At 43.4% G+C, this 15,999-nt stretch overlaps 1 protein-coding gene across 2 annotated transcripts in view; it reads left to right on the top strand.

The window, feature by feature from the left end:
* Positions 1-15,999, top strand: part of TTBK1 (tau tubulin kinase 1) — an 88,985-nt gene that overhangs the window by 61,077 nt on the left and 11,909 nt on the right. For both annotated transcript variants that reach the window (XM_066316731.1, XM_066316732.1), the window contains exons 12-13: positions 1,025-1,200; positions 1,859-2,417. In XM_066316731.1, coding sequence (XP_066172828.1) covers positions 1,025-1,200; positions 1,859-2,417 — 735 coding nt within the window. The remainder of the gene's footprint in view (positions 1-1,024; positions 1,201-1,858; positions 2,418-15,999) is intronic.

Below are 15,999 nucleotides of genomic sequence, written 5' to 3'. Positions count from 1 at the left end.
CCAACTCCAGCCTGGGTCGTTTAGGCCTGCTGATTTGTGGGCACTGGATGACTTGCCATGTACACACTATATGCACAAAGGCAAGTGTCTGGATCAGTGGCATTTTACTGAGATGCTTGCTTGTGTTCAGACCCTCTGGCATTAACAGAGGATGAAAGAATGTAGGGCAGGGAAGGGCAAGCACTCTCCAGACACACCCCCACACAGAGGCAGTATGTAGCAGCTGCTGCTACATGGCTGACAACACAGCAGTGTTGTATGCACACGGTGTGCTGCTGCTGTAGCCCTTGGACCATTCTGCATCTGTGCTTCTGCCCCTCTCTTCCATGAGAAATCAGCCCTGTGGAAGGCAGAGGGCAACTGAGTTGGTCACCTACTTTTGCTCCTTTGTATGCTGCTAAATTAAACCAAATTGAATAAGGCAATATGAAAGAGGAAAGACGGAATGATAGAGTGTCCATGAGCATGTTCACCTCCCTGCATGACCTTGGGTCTGTGGAAAGCTCTTGCAGATCTTGTGTTTGAGTGGATGTTGTGGAAGACTTTGTTTAAAGGACCAAGATTAAAACAAACAAAAAACCCAGGCTGCCCTGGTAATTAGGAGATGCCTTAGTCATACCAGATGTCAAAGTTTGTACATTACATTGCAATGTAATGCATGACTGCTGCTTAAATGAATGTTGACAAACAAGACTCTTAGACATCTTGGATAAGCAGTTAGGGTTTGTGTGTACAGTAGGTTAACCCATGAGAACTCCTTTGGATCAATGTTCAGGGCAGTTGACATGCATAGGCCACCTTGTAAAGATGTTTAAATATTTGAATTGATTTTAAATCTCTACCTTATCTTAATACTAGCTGATTACCAGAGCAGAAGGACCCTGCCTTCCTTCAGTCATTGCATGAGTAGATTGTGAAAATGCAGCTGAAAGTGTATCCTGGGAGAAAGTCCAGAGCAACAGTGAAGAGTGGAAATCAATGTCTTTAGCCAGATCTTGAAGTTCTTTGTGTTTATCCCCTCCAGACTCAGTGCATGGTGGAAGAGGAGCAGAGAAACGGGGTGTGCCCCAGTTCCCCTGTCCGAGTGCCTCCGGAGTCACCAACTGCACAAATGCGCTCCCTCCGCTACCGCCGCGTCAACAGCCCTGAGTCAGAGCGGCTCTCCACGGCTGATGGAAAAGCAGATCCACATGAAAGAAGGTTTGTTCACCCTCTGTAGCCTCCTGCTGCATTTAGCTGAGTCTTCAGGGTTCGGTGTTGAGACCAAACTAATCATTAGATCAGCAGCCAATGCTCACAACTTTATCTACATTGACTTTTGGTTCACCTCCATCTGTACTTCCCCTTTCTTCATCAAAAATGTTGATGTTTCACACATGGAAGGCTTTCCCCAGAAGAGTCTGCAAAGCTTCTTTGCAGATTACCCTTGTTGAAAACACACTGCAATTGTCCTAAAATCTGGGCAGCAGACACCCCGGATATGTACAGTGAGCTGCTGGCCTCTAAGATTGGCAGAGGAGCAAAGCAAGCAGCAGATGCAGACCAAATGAGAAACATTGATCAGAACATGTTTTGAAGGCTTTTTTCGCAAGCCAGCAGAACTTAACAAAGGGAAAAGGTATTATTGAGGGAGAATGGTTATCATCCTGTCTACATGGGAAAGAGATGCTGAGTTGGCTGTCATACTGGAGCACTTCTTCATGCCATTGTAGGTTCTAAAGAAATATTCCTGTTTAAGCCAATCTTTCTGAAGTGTACCAAGAAATGAGTGGGAAGGGCTATACAGGCTTTCGCTTAGGATCCTTGTCATTAACCACAAACCTGATATGTTTTTAATGGCTTCTGGTTGTGTCTCTAGGTCTCGAATGGACATCCCTGGCTCTCCCTCTCGGCTCGTGTGCTCCTCACAGCCAGCCCAGATGCTGTCCATCGACACCGGCCAGGCTGACCGGCAGGCCAGCGGCAGGATGGACGTGTCGGCATCCGTCGAGCATGAAGCCCTCAGCAATGCTTTCCGCTCGGTGCCGCTTGCAGAGGAGGAGGACTTTGACAGCAAGGAGTGGGTTATCATTGATAAGGAGACAGAGCTGAAGGACTTCCACCCCGGTGCTGAGCCAAGCACCTCTGGAACCACGGATGAGGAGCCAGAGGAGCTAAGGCCTATTGAAGATGGGGAGGAGAGAAGGCGCCTGGGGGCAGATGCTGCAGTGAGGCCCAAGACTCACGATGGGCGAAGTCGGGGTATGCTGCCTGTGACTGAGGAGGACAGTTCCCATAGACATGAAGGACCTTCTCAAACAGTGTCTGACAGTAGACATGAACAGCAGACAGGAAGTCCAGCCCACTCCCCCTTGCATTCAGCACCAGCTCTCCGACAAAGGAGACGAGAATCTGAACCTACTGGTCCTCAGAGACAGGTAAGATCCCTGGGTCTGTACACTGTTGCTTAGCATAGCATCATCTTAGGAAACCTCAACTGTGCTGGAGAAGTCTTTGATTCCAATCACGGATGCTCTTGTAAAACTCAACTGACAGTGCTGGCAAATGTTGTGAACACCTTAGAAGTGCTCCCAAAAGCTAGTGATGTCCTAAAGGACACACTGTTATAAAGATCTTTCAGCCATTTTGGTACAGGGATAAGAGGAGAGCACGGTTGTGATTTTGGGTATCTCTAGTAACTTCTTTTATGCTCTCCCACAAAGTTTTGTTAGTAACTGCTTAGTTGTGTGGAGGTGTTGCTAGCAAATCTTCTCCACATAGTTTCTCAGCAGCAACAGGAGTGTATGGCAAGAAAATGCCCTCTAATCTAATCACACATCAGCACTGCACAGGCCCACAGCAATGCAAATCAAAAAATAACTCCCTGAAATTAATCTTTCTTCTAAATACCTAATGAAAAGCTCAGGGTAGCCAGCATATATATCTCATCAATCTTATTTCAGTGAAAGGCATTGCTGTTACCATGTTTTTACTCACAGGAATGTTCTTTACCTGTTGTGGGTTTTTTTCATATAGTTGTAGAGGGCTTTTTTTCTTTCAGTTTTGCTTTTTTCCTATGATTCTCTGATACTATAAAGCAGTTCAGTTTTTAGTGGGAGGTGATTTATTAGATTAGCTGGAAAAGTATGATACACTAGGCACAGAGATCCTGTTATAGCTAATCTTCATTTCTAAGAAGAAGGCTGTCCCAGAGTGTTCAGTGCAAGAGACAATCAAATTGTTCCCTTAAGAGCTTTTTGTATTTATATGTTGATGAAAATCTCTCAAGCACATGGGATCCATAAGCACAGCAAAAAGCAGGCAAGTTTTGGGTCATGTACGCAGTGATGCCCTCTTATGACAGACATTTGTGCAGTCTGCTTGTTCCTGTCTGGAAGGTGGTGATTTCATTTCTGCTTCCGTCTTGAGCTTATTCTCCAAGGAAGTGTTCACTGAACTGGAGCACATTAAAAGAACATCCTTTTGTTCAGGTCTTGCCCAGATTCTTCTCTTCTCTGGATCCTCAGGAGTTACAAGAAGAAAACCATGAAAGAGACGACAATCTGTGTAAAAGGAATCAAAGCAAATCTTTGCAAATTACTTGGCAAGATGTTCCTTGCTAAGGTATATGAGGCTGTAGCATTTACAGGAGGGATGGAAATGCTGACAGCAGGCACAAGTGGGGCTGTCCTGCTGAGCATGGAAAAGAAGCAGCACGTGCTTCTCATAGAGACTGCATTCCAGTGGCAGGGTTCCTAGGTAGAGGTGTTTGCTGTAGGAAGCCAATATATTGAGTGCCCCAGGTGTCTAGAAATTGCATAAGGCAAGATTGGCAGAGTTGGAAGGATCTGTCTCTGAATTTGCTGTACACTTTGTGGGTTGGTCAGTGCAAGATCTGCAAGACCCAGCTGTAAACAACTGCAGGGACATTTTACTGACCTGTTTAGTGTGGCTACAGAAGGCTGCAGAGGCCTTCTTGGCCGGAGCACATATATCCCTATGTGAAATGACTGGGGAAGTTGGATATGGTGCAGCACAAAGACTTCTTATCGTTGCACAGTGATATTTAAAAAGCAGGCGAAAAAAATAAATTAATGGGATTGGAGGTGATTACTGCTAATGTATTGGGCAGCCTTTGTTCTCCAGCAAACTGCGCTTTTTTTGTTGTTCCTGTGTTCTAAAATACCCTCTATTAACTCTGTGGCCTAGCTTTGTACACACAGATCAACACTGGACTTCTTTCGCTGACTGGGATTTAGTTGTTCTTCCTCTGGTGTCTGAATCCTTCAGTTACCACTGCAGCTGTGCAGTGATGCTCATATTTTCCCATTTGCTGTCACAAAATCAGCTATTAACTCTCAAAGGGACTTGGTGTATAAAGGAAAGTAGAAACCTCTTTTCCTTAGATGCAGCAAACATGGAGGGACAGATGGCTGGGACACTAATAAGAAGTTGATTAAGGACTTAACTAGTGAAAATATGGAAGGCCTCATTAGCAACGACAGATGTTTTCCTATAGCTCATGCTTATGCTTCTCTGAGTTTGATTAAAACTGTGATTAAGGGGTGGGGATGTGTGTGTTTATAGGTGAGTAAATCTTCCTTATCTTCAAATATGAACTGAGCCTGTAAGATAGGTAAAAAATTCACTAAATGCTGAATTACCATGACTGAAGTAATAGGCTTTGTTGTACCCGTTTGTGACCTTATTCTGGTGTCCCAAAAACTGGTGATTATCCCTTTGTGTCAGTAGCATACTCACTGAAAGCAAATGGGGAATCCCTGCCTTAATGCTTCCTTCTGTTTCTCCATTCTCTGGCTCCAGTCTATGAGCCATCCCTTGTAACTGGCAGAAAGAGAGTGACTTCTGGATTGTCACAGAATCACAACATGCCTGAGGCTGGAAGGGACCTCTAGAGATCATCTAGTTCTACCCTCTGCTCCAAGATGGATCATCTAGAGCAGGATGCTCAGGACAGTGTCCAGTCAAAATATCTCTGAAGATGGATACTCTACCTTTCTGGGCAACCTTTTCTAGTGTTCAATCACTGTTATGGTAAAAAAAAAAAAACTTTTTAAAATGTTTAAATGGAATTCCCTGTGTTTCAATTTCTGTTTCTTTCTCCTTTTACTTTGACTGGACATCACTAAGAAGAGTCTGGATCTATCTTCCCATCAGGTATTTATAAATGTTGTTAAGAATCCCCCTGAGCCTTCTCCTCTCCAGTCTAAACAGTCCCAGCCTCTCCTCAAATCAAAGGTCTTCCAGTTCCTTCGTCATTTTTGTGACCCTTCTCTGGACTATCTCCAGCATGTCCACGTGTTGTACTGGGCAGCCCAGAAGTGGAGCACAGCACTCCAGGTGTGACTCACCAGTGCCGAGCAGAGGGGAAGGACCATCTCCCTCAGCCTGCTGGCTGCACTCCTGGCACATCTTGAGGGGCGTTGGCCCTTTTTGCCACAAAGGAACCTTACTGGAGGGTGTTCAGCTTAGAGTCCATCAGGACTTCCTGGTACTTTTCTGTCAAACTGCTTCCAAAACGGGTGGCCCACAGTGTGTTCTGTTCCTCCTCACTTCCCTGTGTTGAACTTAGTGAAATTCCTTTTTCCCATTTCACCAGCCTATCCAGGCACCTCTGAATGTGAGCACAGCCTTCTGGTGTGTCAGCCACTCCTCCCAGAATCGTGTCATCTGTGAATCTGCAGAAGGTACGCTCAGTCCCATCATTCAGGTCACTAAGTTGTTAGGTAGTAGTGGTAGTATTATCAGCCCGTGGCTACACCATTAATGACCGGACATTTTTTCTCCAAACACAATATTTTATGACCAGGAGCTCACCCAGTTTTGAGTCTAATTCACTGTCTACTTATCTAGCCCATATTTCATTGTTTTGACTATGAAGATTTTTTGGGAGACAGAAACCTTACTAAAGTCAAGATCAAGAACCTCCCGCCCAGTCCTCTCAGTTACAGAAAACTCTCACATTCATCAGACATGATTTCCCCTTCATATATCCATGTTGATTGCACCACCTTCTTCTTCTTCATATGTTTGGAAATGTCTTCTTCCAGGAGGATTTGCTCCATGTCCTTTCCAGGCTTACCAGCCTTTAGTTCCCTGAGTTATCCTCATTTAGAACTCAGATGTTTCTTCAAATATGTCAGTCTTTTGGAAACAGATACCATGGCTCAAATGTGAGAGATAGTGCTGTCCTCGTTAAAGCTCTGTGGGTGTAAGAGGGAGCATAGAATGATCAGATGCTGCTGTGAGGAAAGTCAAGTACAGAGGAGGCTCTGAATAGCCTGGAGGAGTTTTTGACCCAAATATTCTCACATATTAGATACCTCCCAGTTTCAGATGACAAGAAAATGGCTGCAGTGGAGCACCAATCTCATGGGAAGACCTGGTATAAAGGGAGAACAGAAAATATGTCCTGTTCAAGCGCTTCTCTCTGTGCACCACTCAATCCCTCTGTTTAACAGAGCTCTGAGGGTTTACTTTAATGTTCAGATTTCAGGGATATCCTAATAAGACTGGGGGGGGAGGAGGGTATGCACTAGTGTGCAGATAAAGCTATAGAAATAGATAAAGAATGGCTGGAAGAAAAGATTGAACTTGCACTTCTGTTTACCAGTTAATCCTGACATAGGTTTGCTGTTACTGTTGGAAATAATTTAAATCCATACCTCACAATATAATTTAAAAATCTGTCAAGTTCTTAAGTATGCTGAATAAATTCACTGGTACTTGACAGGGATGGCAACTTTCTGCTGCCTTCTGCAGTAAAAAGACTTCTAAGTGTTCATACATGTATGAGTTTTGGAAATTATTTCTGACTATGCTCAGGTCTGTGCTCATAGGTATTTCTTGACTCACAATCTCCCCTGCTGCTAGTGCAGTTGGCATTGTACAAAATGTTTGGGGATTTGCCTGCCTAAAACATGCTATGTCCAAATGATGTCACATCTAAAAAGCTACAAGAGAAGTGAAAAATTAAAGTGGGAGATGATAATTTACTCTGCTTTACCTATCCTTGAATATATTCTGCAGGGTTTAGAGAGCATTTTGCTTAGGCTGATTCTTACAGTCCTAGAGTTCACCTGTTAGAAAAAGTCCCAATGTGAAGAGGCACTAGTATATTTTTCCTCACCAACTCAGCTGTGTAGTTAAAATCACTGTTTATAATCATCCTGATGCTATCTTTGGCCTCTTTTCTCACGCAGCCAGGAGAAAGTGGACTTGTTTAAAATTGTCCATGTCTCAAGCCAGAGAGGACAGCAGGGGAAAAGATGTTGTGTGTCTTGGCTTTCTTTCCCTTCTACAGCATCATCTGTGGGCTGCTCTGAGGGAACCTGAGGGACCATTTCTCAGTGGTCAGAAATGGGCAATTGGCAGAGGGAAAGCTCCTCACTCAGTGTAATTCCCATTGGTCCATGTTTGATGCTTGTTGTAGATGATGTGATTCTTTGACAGTCAGCTCCTCTGTCTTCCCTCCACGAGAGGAGAAGCTTGTCAACTGATGGAGAAGGATGAATATAGAGTTGGCCTCTGGTACTCTTTAGATTCAGGATCCGTGTCCACCCATGTGTTAGGAATAAAGGATCAGCAAAAGGGTGGTAGTAGAAGTAATATTCATATATGTTCTTTATATATATATATATCAGGCAATAGCAATCAAAACCTTAAACTCAGTAGACATTCTTAATTACATTTTATATCTGTAAAATATATTGAGTTCTACTGATATCATATTCTCCTGGGACTTCACATACAAAGTGTCCTACTGATCCTGTCCAAACAGAGCAGAACAGACCTGATGGAAGGTGGTGCAGCCTGATGTAAAGGGATATAGGGGAGCAGCCACCTTCAGCATTGATTGAGTGATTTAAGCATTAGAGCACCAGGGAAAAAAAGTGGCATGTCTGTAAGCTCAGCTTCATCCTGGAGGCAGCAATACCAAAGTGCACTTACAGATGGGGTGTTGTAATAGCTTCTTCATGGCATGGACAAGTTCCATGGTAGTATGCTCTAGAGGAGGTCTCTCTGGGCAGCTGGAGTAATCCTTTGAGATCTGAGAAGTCTTCCATATTAGGGTGATATATACCTTGGAAATCGTACAATATGCTGAACCCAAACATGGAACAAAAGTTAGGAGTAAAGATTCCAGTAACACTTAGTTGTGCAGCTTGCAAATAGCACACCCAGGATTGAATTTTTACACTATCCATGCAAAGAGGAGATTATTGTCTTTATGAGAAATTAGAGCTGCTGTCTAGATTTTGTCTCTCTCAAATACACTGTATGACAGCATTGCATATTATTATTATCTGAGACTCTGATCTATGCAGTGACATGCAGTACATTTAGGACTGTGAATAATCACTTTTCACATTTAATGCCAACCACGAACTGAGTAGCTCTCAGGTGCTTCTGAAGATAAGATATCTGCCTCAAAACACTGCAAAGATCTTGAAGGTGACAGGAAAGAGATGACACTGGATGGCATTCAGCTCTTTTTCTAGTGCAAGGGCAACATCTCCAGTAAGGTAAGGAGAGCGGTTTTGGCTGAAAGAAAATCAAACATCACCTTTCCATATTTCACCTGCAGAGACTTCTTGAAAAGAAATGCAGCACAAGGAAAGGAATGTGTTTCCCATTTTCCCTTCCTTCCCTTGAAAGGAAAAAAGTGATTCCAGGAAAAAAAAGTCTGGTTCTGGAGATTGAGACTGCTGACCCTCGTGAAAGTGCTAGTTTCATAAAAGAGGTAGAAAGGGAGGAAAGGGCTTAAGCACTTTCAGGGTGAAGGATCTGAAGCCATTCCCCTAATGCCTCACTTTTCCATTCAGAGCATAAAGGGGAGGCAGAGACTGCAATTGCATCCTGACAAAAACTGTCCTCAGTGGGTGTACTTCCTCCCTCTCCTGGTTACCCAGGATCACAAAAGCAGGAAAAAACCCTAAGAGTGCATCTTCTCCTCATGTTCTCCTATGGTCCTGTGTTTTGAATTTCTCACTGGAGTGAGAATTATACTCTGCCTGCCTGTCCAACTGCTGTCTATCCACTGCTTACCAAAACTGGAAGTATTAACAGTTCACCTGCAGGTACTCAGTATAAAAATGTATCAGGAGGCCAGCAGTGTAGGTGTGAGAAAAGTCTAATAACAACCCCCAAACTTGCTTTTTCAAATCCCTGGAGTGAGTTTTAATAAGAGTCATTGAAAAAGTCCCTGAGAATCTCTCACTTTCAAATCCACACAATCATTTTAGCGCTGCTTCACCTTTTATCATTCATATGGTTTTCCAGTGTGTTCAGAGTTTGACTCTTACCTATGTGCAAGATGTATGAATAGCCTAGTGACATGCCAAGATGATCACTGCCAGTGGAACAGAGGGGTGAGGCATGTGGCCTGAAGAGCCAGAGGAGGGGACAGAGTAGCAGAGCCTGGCACTGCTGGTGTCACTCTGGTCCACCTGTGGCTGGGGAGAGCACGGCAGGCCCCCTGTAATGACAGGCTTCCATGGTGCCCATAGCATCCCTGGGAATTGATAGCCATAGAGAGCAGTAAGTAAGACCCTGTGTAGAGCAAAAGCATTTTTCATCCGCCAGCGAAGATGTCCGCAGCACGCGCATCACAAACCAGGGGCGAGTCAAGTCTTTGCCTGACACCTTTTCCTCCACTCTTCTTGGTCTTTTTCAGTTGGAGGAGGACAGGCCTTCTCAGCACTCCCTCCCGAGGTACAGCCCCCTGAGAAGACTGGCGTCCTCCGTTTTCTCCTCCTCAACCCTGGAGACAGAACACTACCCTCACGTTGGTGGCACTTTCATACAGCGCAGCCGTTCGGCGGAGAGCAGCCCTGTGCGCATGCCCCACCGCAGACACATGCCCCTCACGGCAGGAAACCACAGACTCATGCCTTCCGTCCTCCGCATTTCCAGGTCCCAGCTCCAGCAGGTGTGGGCCCGCTTCACACACAAAACATAGCCTGTTCAGGGAAGCAGCAGCCTCCATAATGCAATAATAGATCCCACCCGCCCACAGTGTGTCACCACTTAATGCAATATTGAATCCCAGACAACACTGGCCTAAGGTACTGTAACTTCCAAAGCCCCTGCAACCAGACCCCACAGAGACTGAAAACATCTGCCTTTCTAAACCTCCCAGCACCCTGAGCAAGGGGCAGCAGCAAGGCTGAAGATGAGAGCGCAGATGGTGAACGTGTGGTGTGTGAAAGAGGTGGATGCCAGGGCTCATCTGAAAAACCTGCTCGCATGTCCTGCAGCCTTGGGGTAGGAGGTGCAGGGCTGCCTCACTGAACACATGAAATTGAGCAACAAATATTGTCAAGTTATTACTGGAATGGAGAGACTGTGGAGGTATCTGCAAGCGTTACCTTCAGCAAATTGATTCAAGCATCTCTGTTTGTGTCTTATGCTGGGCCGAATCTGTAGGCAGTTTTACTCCATCTAGATATAGGCAGACTCCCACTCAAAGCTCACCTGAGGCAGGACCTCAGGTTTGTCCCTCTTGTGGAGTTACAATCATGTATCTCTTTGTTGCTTTGGCTTTGGAAATCCCCTTGCTGTTGTTGCAGTTTGATTTCCATACATGACCATACGTTTCTGTCTCTTTGGCTGTGCCTCTGTTACATGACAGTGGGACTGTTTGTCTGCTCTCCACTCCTAAGCTGCTCCAAATTTTCCTGCCTGCCCCCAAAAGGCACTGACTGTCAAGTTGGATAGCAAAGATTTTCTTACTGATCCAGCTGTATATTATGCTGTTTTTAAATTCCAGAAATTTTAGGCAACTGCGGCTTTTCAATGGCAGAGCAGTCCCGCTTCTTGGCCTTGCTTGGAAATGCCTGTGATAACAGATCTCATTTGAGAAATAAAGTGGCCTCATCTCCTGGTATACAGAGCCCATTAAGCCCTTTGCTAAAACTGTGAATCTCAAAAGAAAAGAAAGTTAATTTAAATTGTCATAACTATCCTTATTACCTGTGTTTGCACAAATATATTGCCCTTCTCAGTAGAGTTGCAGTGTAAAACACCAGACTGTATGAAGACTTTGTATAGTTAAGTGAATGTAGTAACTGTCTTCTACTGCCATGAGCCTTTGGTCTCATCTTCTGGGAGAACAGGCAATATGGGCGTTAAGGTGAAGGAAGAAGGAGTCATTGCTGGTGCTCAGGGCTGTAGGGAAGTGCAAGTCCAAAGTAAAATACTGTGCAGAAAATATACAAGCATAGGATACAGGCAAGAAAACATGCAGAAAGCTCAGACAGATGTGAAAATGGGTTGGAGCAAATGTGGATGTTGGAAGGAAGTTGTGACGTGGAGGTATCACTGTATAGGTAGGGTGTTTCCAGTGGGCTTACAAGGAACAATTCCTCCCAGGCACTGCTTTCTGTAGGTACATCTGCCGTACCTGAGGCTCCCTTGATATTAGATTCACTCTCCTGTAAGCAAGACCAGATAGTGCAGCCCCCAGACAGGGTGAGTGGTGCTTTCTGAAGTTCCTTGGCCCTGGCCCAGTGTGTGTCTGCATGCTGCAGGGCGTGGTCTGACAGGCTGACAGAGCATCCTGAGGGGCACAGGACTGGGGGGGGGCCATCACACTCTCCTTGAGAAGATTTGGCACAGATATGACCAGACTCTTCCCCTAGTAATTCCTGAATTCAGTGACTTCAATTTCTTTTCATTTGCCCCCATGTGTGAACAGGACAGTTTACTGTTCAGACAAAAATTTTACCTGCAGTCTTTTCATGGGCTTTATTTTTTAAAAAGGTACTGGGCATTGCCAAAAATACTTGGGTTGAATTAACCACTAGTCAAAATCTATTCATCAGTTCTTTTGTCAAGCACAGATACCAGAAAGAGCAAGGCTTTGCTCTTCTCAAAGTGACATGAGAAGGTATGATTTCCTTAAGTAGACTCTGTTACTTTTTTTCTATCTTCAATAGAGACTTTAATGGAAGAACAGATTCCAGAAAAAATGGAATTTGTGAAAGCACTAGACTTAAATCAGTAACTTTAGTAATTTTTGTTCATAGCATCCAAAACACTGATGTTCGCTTTTCAAGGTCAGTTTTAGGAATTAAAATTACTCTTGTTCTATTTTTAAAGAAAAATCAAACTATTTTTAATTTTGCCAGTCAGAAAAGGGAACAAACTAGATAACTGGGTATTTATAAACTCTTAAGCCTTTTGTTCAGACAAAAACAATGACTAGCCAATAGGTAGCTCCATACATAAATTTCAAACATCAATAATCTATCTAATGCTACTCATCATAATGCTACTCACATAAACTTGATACTGCTCTTCTAAGTTCAAAAATCTGATTTATAAAGATGGTTGATTTATATAGACTTCAGTAAAAATTCTTCCAGTTAAAGTTATTAATAAATTGCAAGCCAACTAGATAAACAAAATGTTTATGTGTTGCTATCTCTTACAAGAGGGGTTGTTTCTCATTAGGACTCCTGACCTCGTGCCCTTAACTCAGCACTATTCCATGCCTTTAGTGGCTGTCAAGAAGAACAAAGAAATCACTGAGGAGAAGGTTTGCAGTGACAGAAGGTGGGTGGATGATAAAACACTAACTGACAGACCAGCTCTGCAGAAGGATCTGAATTGCTTGATAAATTGCTTGTGTTCAAAGTAATGATTGCATCCAGAAAGGGACAAGGTCATGTTTGGAGTATGGAAGATGTAAGTGACATGTACAGAATGAGAGAAATTGTGCTCTGGGAGGTGCTGTCTCCCAAAATGAGGTGGCACTTAGGTGAAGTAATTAGCTGCATCTAAGTTCTCACTATGCTGCTGCAGAAAAAAAAAAAATAAATAAAAATATTAAATACATTCTTCTTCAGTGTATCAGCAGGAAAATGGAAGTTATAAGCAAAGGGAAATCTTTTGTGCTGGTGAGATCACTACCAGACATATCCAAGTCTTGCATGGAAATTTTTGTAGAAGATTTTCAAAACCTAAAAGAGAGGAAGTGACACAAGAATGCTTCTGTAAAACCAGTCTTGTAGAATAACTTGGAAAAAATGTGGTCTGTCATTAAATATGAAACTAAAAAGTGACATGATTGCTGTTAGGCGTCTCTGCCTGAATAGAACAAGAGGGGTTTTAACTTGCCAAGCGAAGATGTGAGTCTAAGTGCTGGAAAATACAATAGCAAAGGTAAATGTATAAGCAAGATGCTAATTTTAAAGACATAAGTGTCTGGTAAACACTGAAATATATTATTTAAAGACACTGAATTCTTTGCTGTTCAGTCTCTGTAAGGTGGGATTTTAGTTTCTGAACCAGTCCTGTTAAACCACCAAATTTGGGTTCTATGCCAGAGTAATTGGGCATGTTGCTGTCACCTGGATTTTATGGGCAGTCTTATTTCATTATCAATATGGCTTTTACAATTTAATTCTGAACAAATTAATTGGTGCTAATGGCTGGAATCCTGATGGTAAAGTATTATATAAAAAGTATTAAAAATAGTCAATTTAAAGGGGTATTTTAACATCTTCATCTAATGCTGTATTAATGACTATGAAATCAATGTATTGTTGAGGAACAGCTGGCAAATTAAAGAAATGTGAAAAGAGGTCTTTTTTATATATATGGAAATGTAATAAATTAATATTGAAACTAGTTGCAGTGCAATTATAAAAAATTGTGTAGATTACATTTATATTGCATTTATTTGTTGTGTTTAATTTATAATGACTGCAATTATAAATGTAAATACGTCCAAAATCAGTTGGCAAAACACCCCAACGGATAGAAGGCTGTTGACATGAAAAGCTGATCTTTGGGCTGTGGGCTGAAAAGTTAGTTGCCCTAGTTACTTGTCCTTTTATGTTTGGTAGGGTTCTTTTAGTTCTTCAGATGGAATAAGCCAGTGGGAATCGACACTAGTGAAGTAAAATTCCCTTTCAGCATCAAACTCTTGGGCAAATTGTGTTCATCAGAAGGGTCCAAGAAAAGGATTTGCATCCTTAGGGAGATACTCTTCTTTTGCTTCCCATTGTACATAGCCCTTGTTCTCCTCAGAATCCAAACTGGAAATGAGCATTTGCCACTCCCTCAAAAGGATCATTGCCGTCAGGACAGGAAGCTGTTGCTGGGATCTCATGATCTACTTCAATGAGCAAATGTTCATCACTTGTATATACATATAAAAGCCATCTTTTTATATCTTGGCCTCTTGGCTCCTTTAACTTTCTTTCTATGCAGAACGGGAGATGTTTCCAATTTATTACTCTCTCCTCAGCCTCCTTCCCTCAGGAAGGAGCTAATGGGATACGATTTCTGTGAAAATGTTACTGTAAATGCTTGGGTTAAGCTAGCACTGGGCAAATGTGGTTATGCCATCATGCATTCACTTTCAGGGGAGACAGTTCTGGTGAGAGAGGGTTGACTGAAAATAGGTTGCACTGACACAGGTGCAGTTCTGCGGATGCCAGTTTTCATTAGGAGTATCCTCTTGATACCCCCATGGTGACAAAGTCTTTGGTGTGAGCAAGACCTTGTCTGTCATTCCCATTCTTTTTTAGTGCTGTCGGGGCAGGCATGCGAAAAAGTTACGGTGGATCACCTCTTTCACTATTTAAAGTCCCTTTTGTTGCAATGATGACAGAAAGTGAGCTAGAAATGCCCTGTAAAACAGCCATATGGGTGATATAACCCCATCCTTACGCTACTTCTTCATGATGAAGTTGCTCCTGTCCTACCACTCCTCTTTGTTGTATGTCTGAACCTGGGCATTGTGGTGGTCAAGGCTGCTGCAGGAATGGTGTTCTGAAAGGGACAAGCTTGTTCAGAATTTGTGTTTGTTGGGCTGAGTGGCAGCTGACATACCCCCTACCCAGGATGGAGAAGCTGTACTTGGACAGTGGCCTCCAGGTTGGATTGAGAAAAGGCAGCTGCTGTTCTCCTCTGGGATCTTGTCATTGCTCTGAAAGCAGAGACATTGCTCAGCAGCTGTCACCCAGCTTCTGTTGAAATCTGAATCTGGATGCAAGAGCAGCAGCAGTTAGCTATAGCCCCAAGCTGCTGGTAGACTTCACATGTAGAATCCCCTCACCTTCACCTCACTGAGAAGTTCTCTTATATCTGGTTGCCTCTTTGTTCCAATTTGCCTCTCCCATCTCTTCCCCATATGACAAAATCTTTTTGCTCTACCTTGGTTGCCTGTGTGTGTCCCACTCTACATGCTGGTAAACGCCATGGTTTGCCTCCATTGCCATTGATGGAATCTCATCCCCTGCATCCTTATTGCATCCCTGGATACCTGCACTACCTTCTGCCTTTGCCATTTCAGAGCATGTCTCCTGCACCGGTTTCTTATGCATTGCCTAGCTCATGGTGGCCCATACAATCCCTACAGCACTTTGAGCAGTGAGGGGGCCTTCCCTCCCTCTGACTTCCTTGGAGGAAATTGGAAAAAAATGGCACATTTTGGCAACTGGAGCAGTCTCAGCTCTACATGCAATCTGTGTGAGGATCACACAGTTTAAAGGCAGCTTGATTTCAAAAATGAGAGTGGGAAGATGCCTTCCATTTTCAGGTCAGTTGCATGAGTTTCAAGTCCTGGAATCCGTAGGACTTAGCAAGCTCCCCCCAGTCTGCCTCAGCAGTTAAATTTAGACAGCTGGCAATGCTTTTTCCTATAAGACACAGGTACCATCTGTATTTGCATACCATGTAAATAGCTGGCAGAACACCACTTCTGTTGTTGTGAGCATGTCTCTAAGTTCCTCTTAAAACAGTGCTTGGTCTCTGTGAGTGAGAAAATGCTGCAACTCCAGTTGCAAACTCTTCAAATTCTTCCAAATGGATGTTTTCTGGGCTGGCCTAGGAGCTGGGAGAGTGGGAAGGTTTCAAATCAAATAGGGTATTTCAAGTGGTCAAGAGAAGGCAAGTATAAGTGCAGCAGAGCTGACACTCTTCCTTAACTGTAAACTTTAACACATCAGTGTTTCCTCTTGTTGCCTGTCTGAAACTGGAGGTATC

Source organism: Sylvia atricapilla, chromosome 3 (genome assembly GCF_009819655.1).
Source record: "Sylvia atricapilla isolate bSylAtr1 chromosome 3, bSylAtr1.pri, whole genome shotgun sequence".
In the NCBI taxonomy this organism is placed as follows: Eukaryota; Metazoa; Chordata; class Aves; order Passeriformes; family Sylviidae; genus Sylvia; species Sylvia atricapilla.
This window is presented reverse-complemented; position numbering and strand designations above follow the sequence as displayed.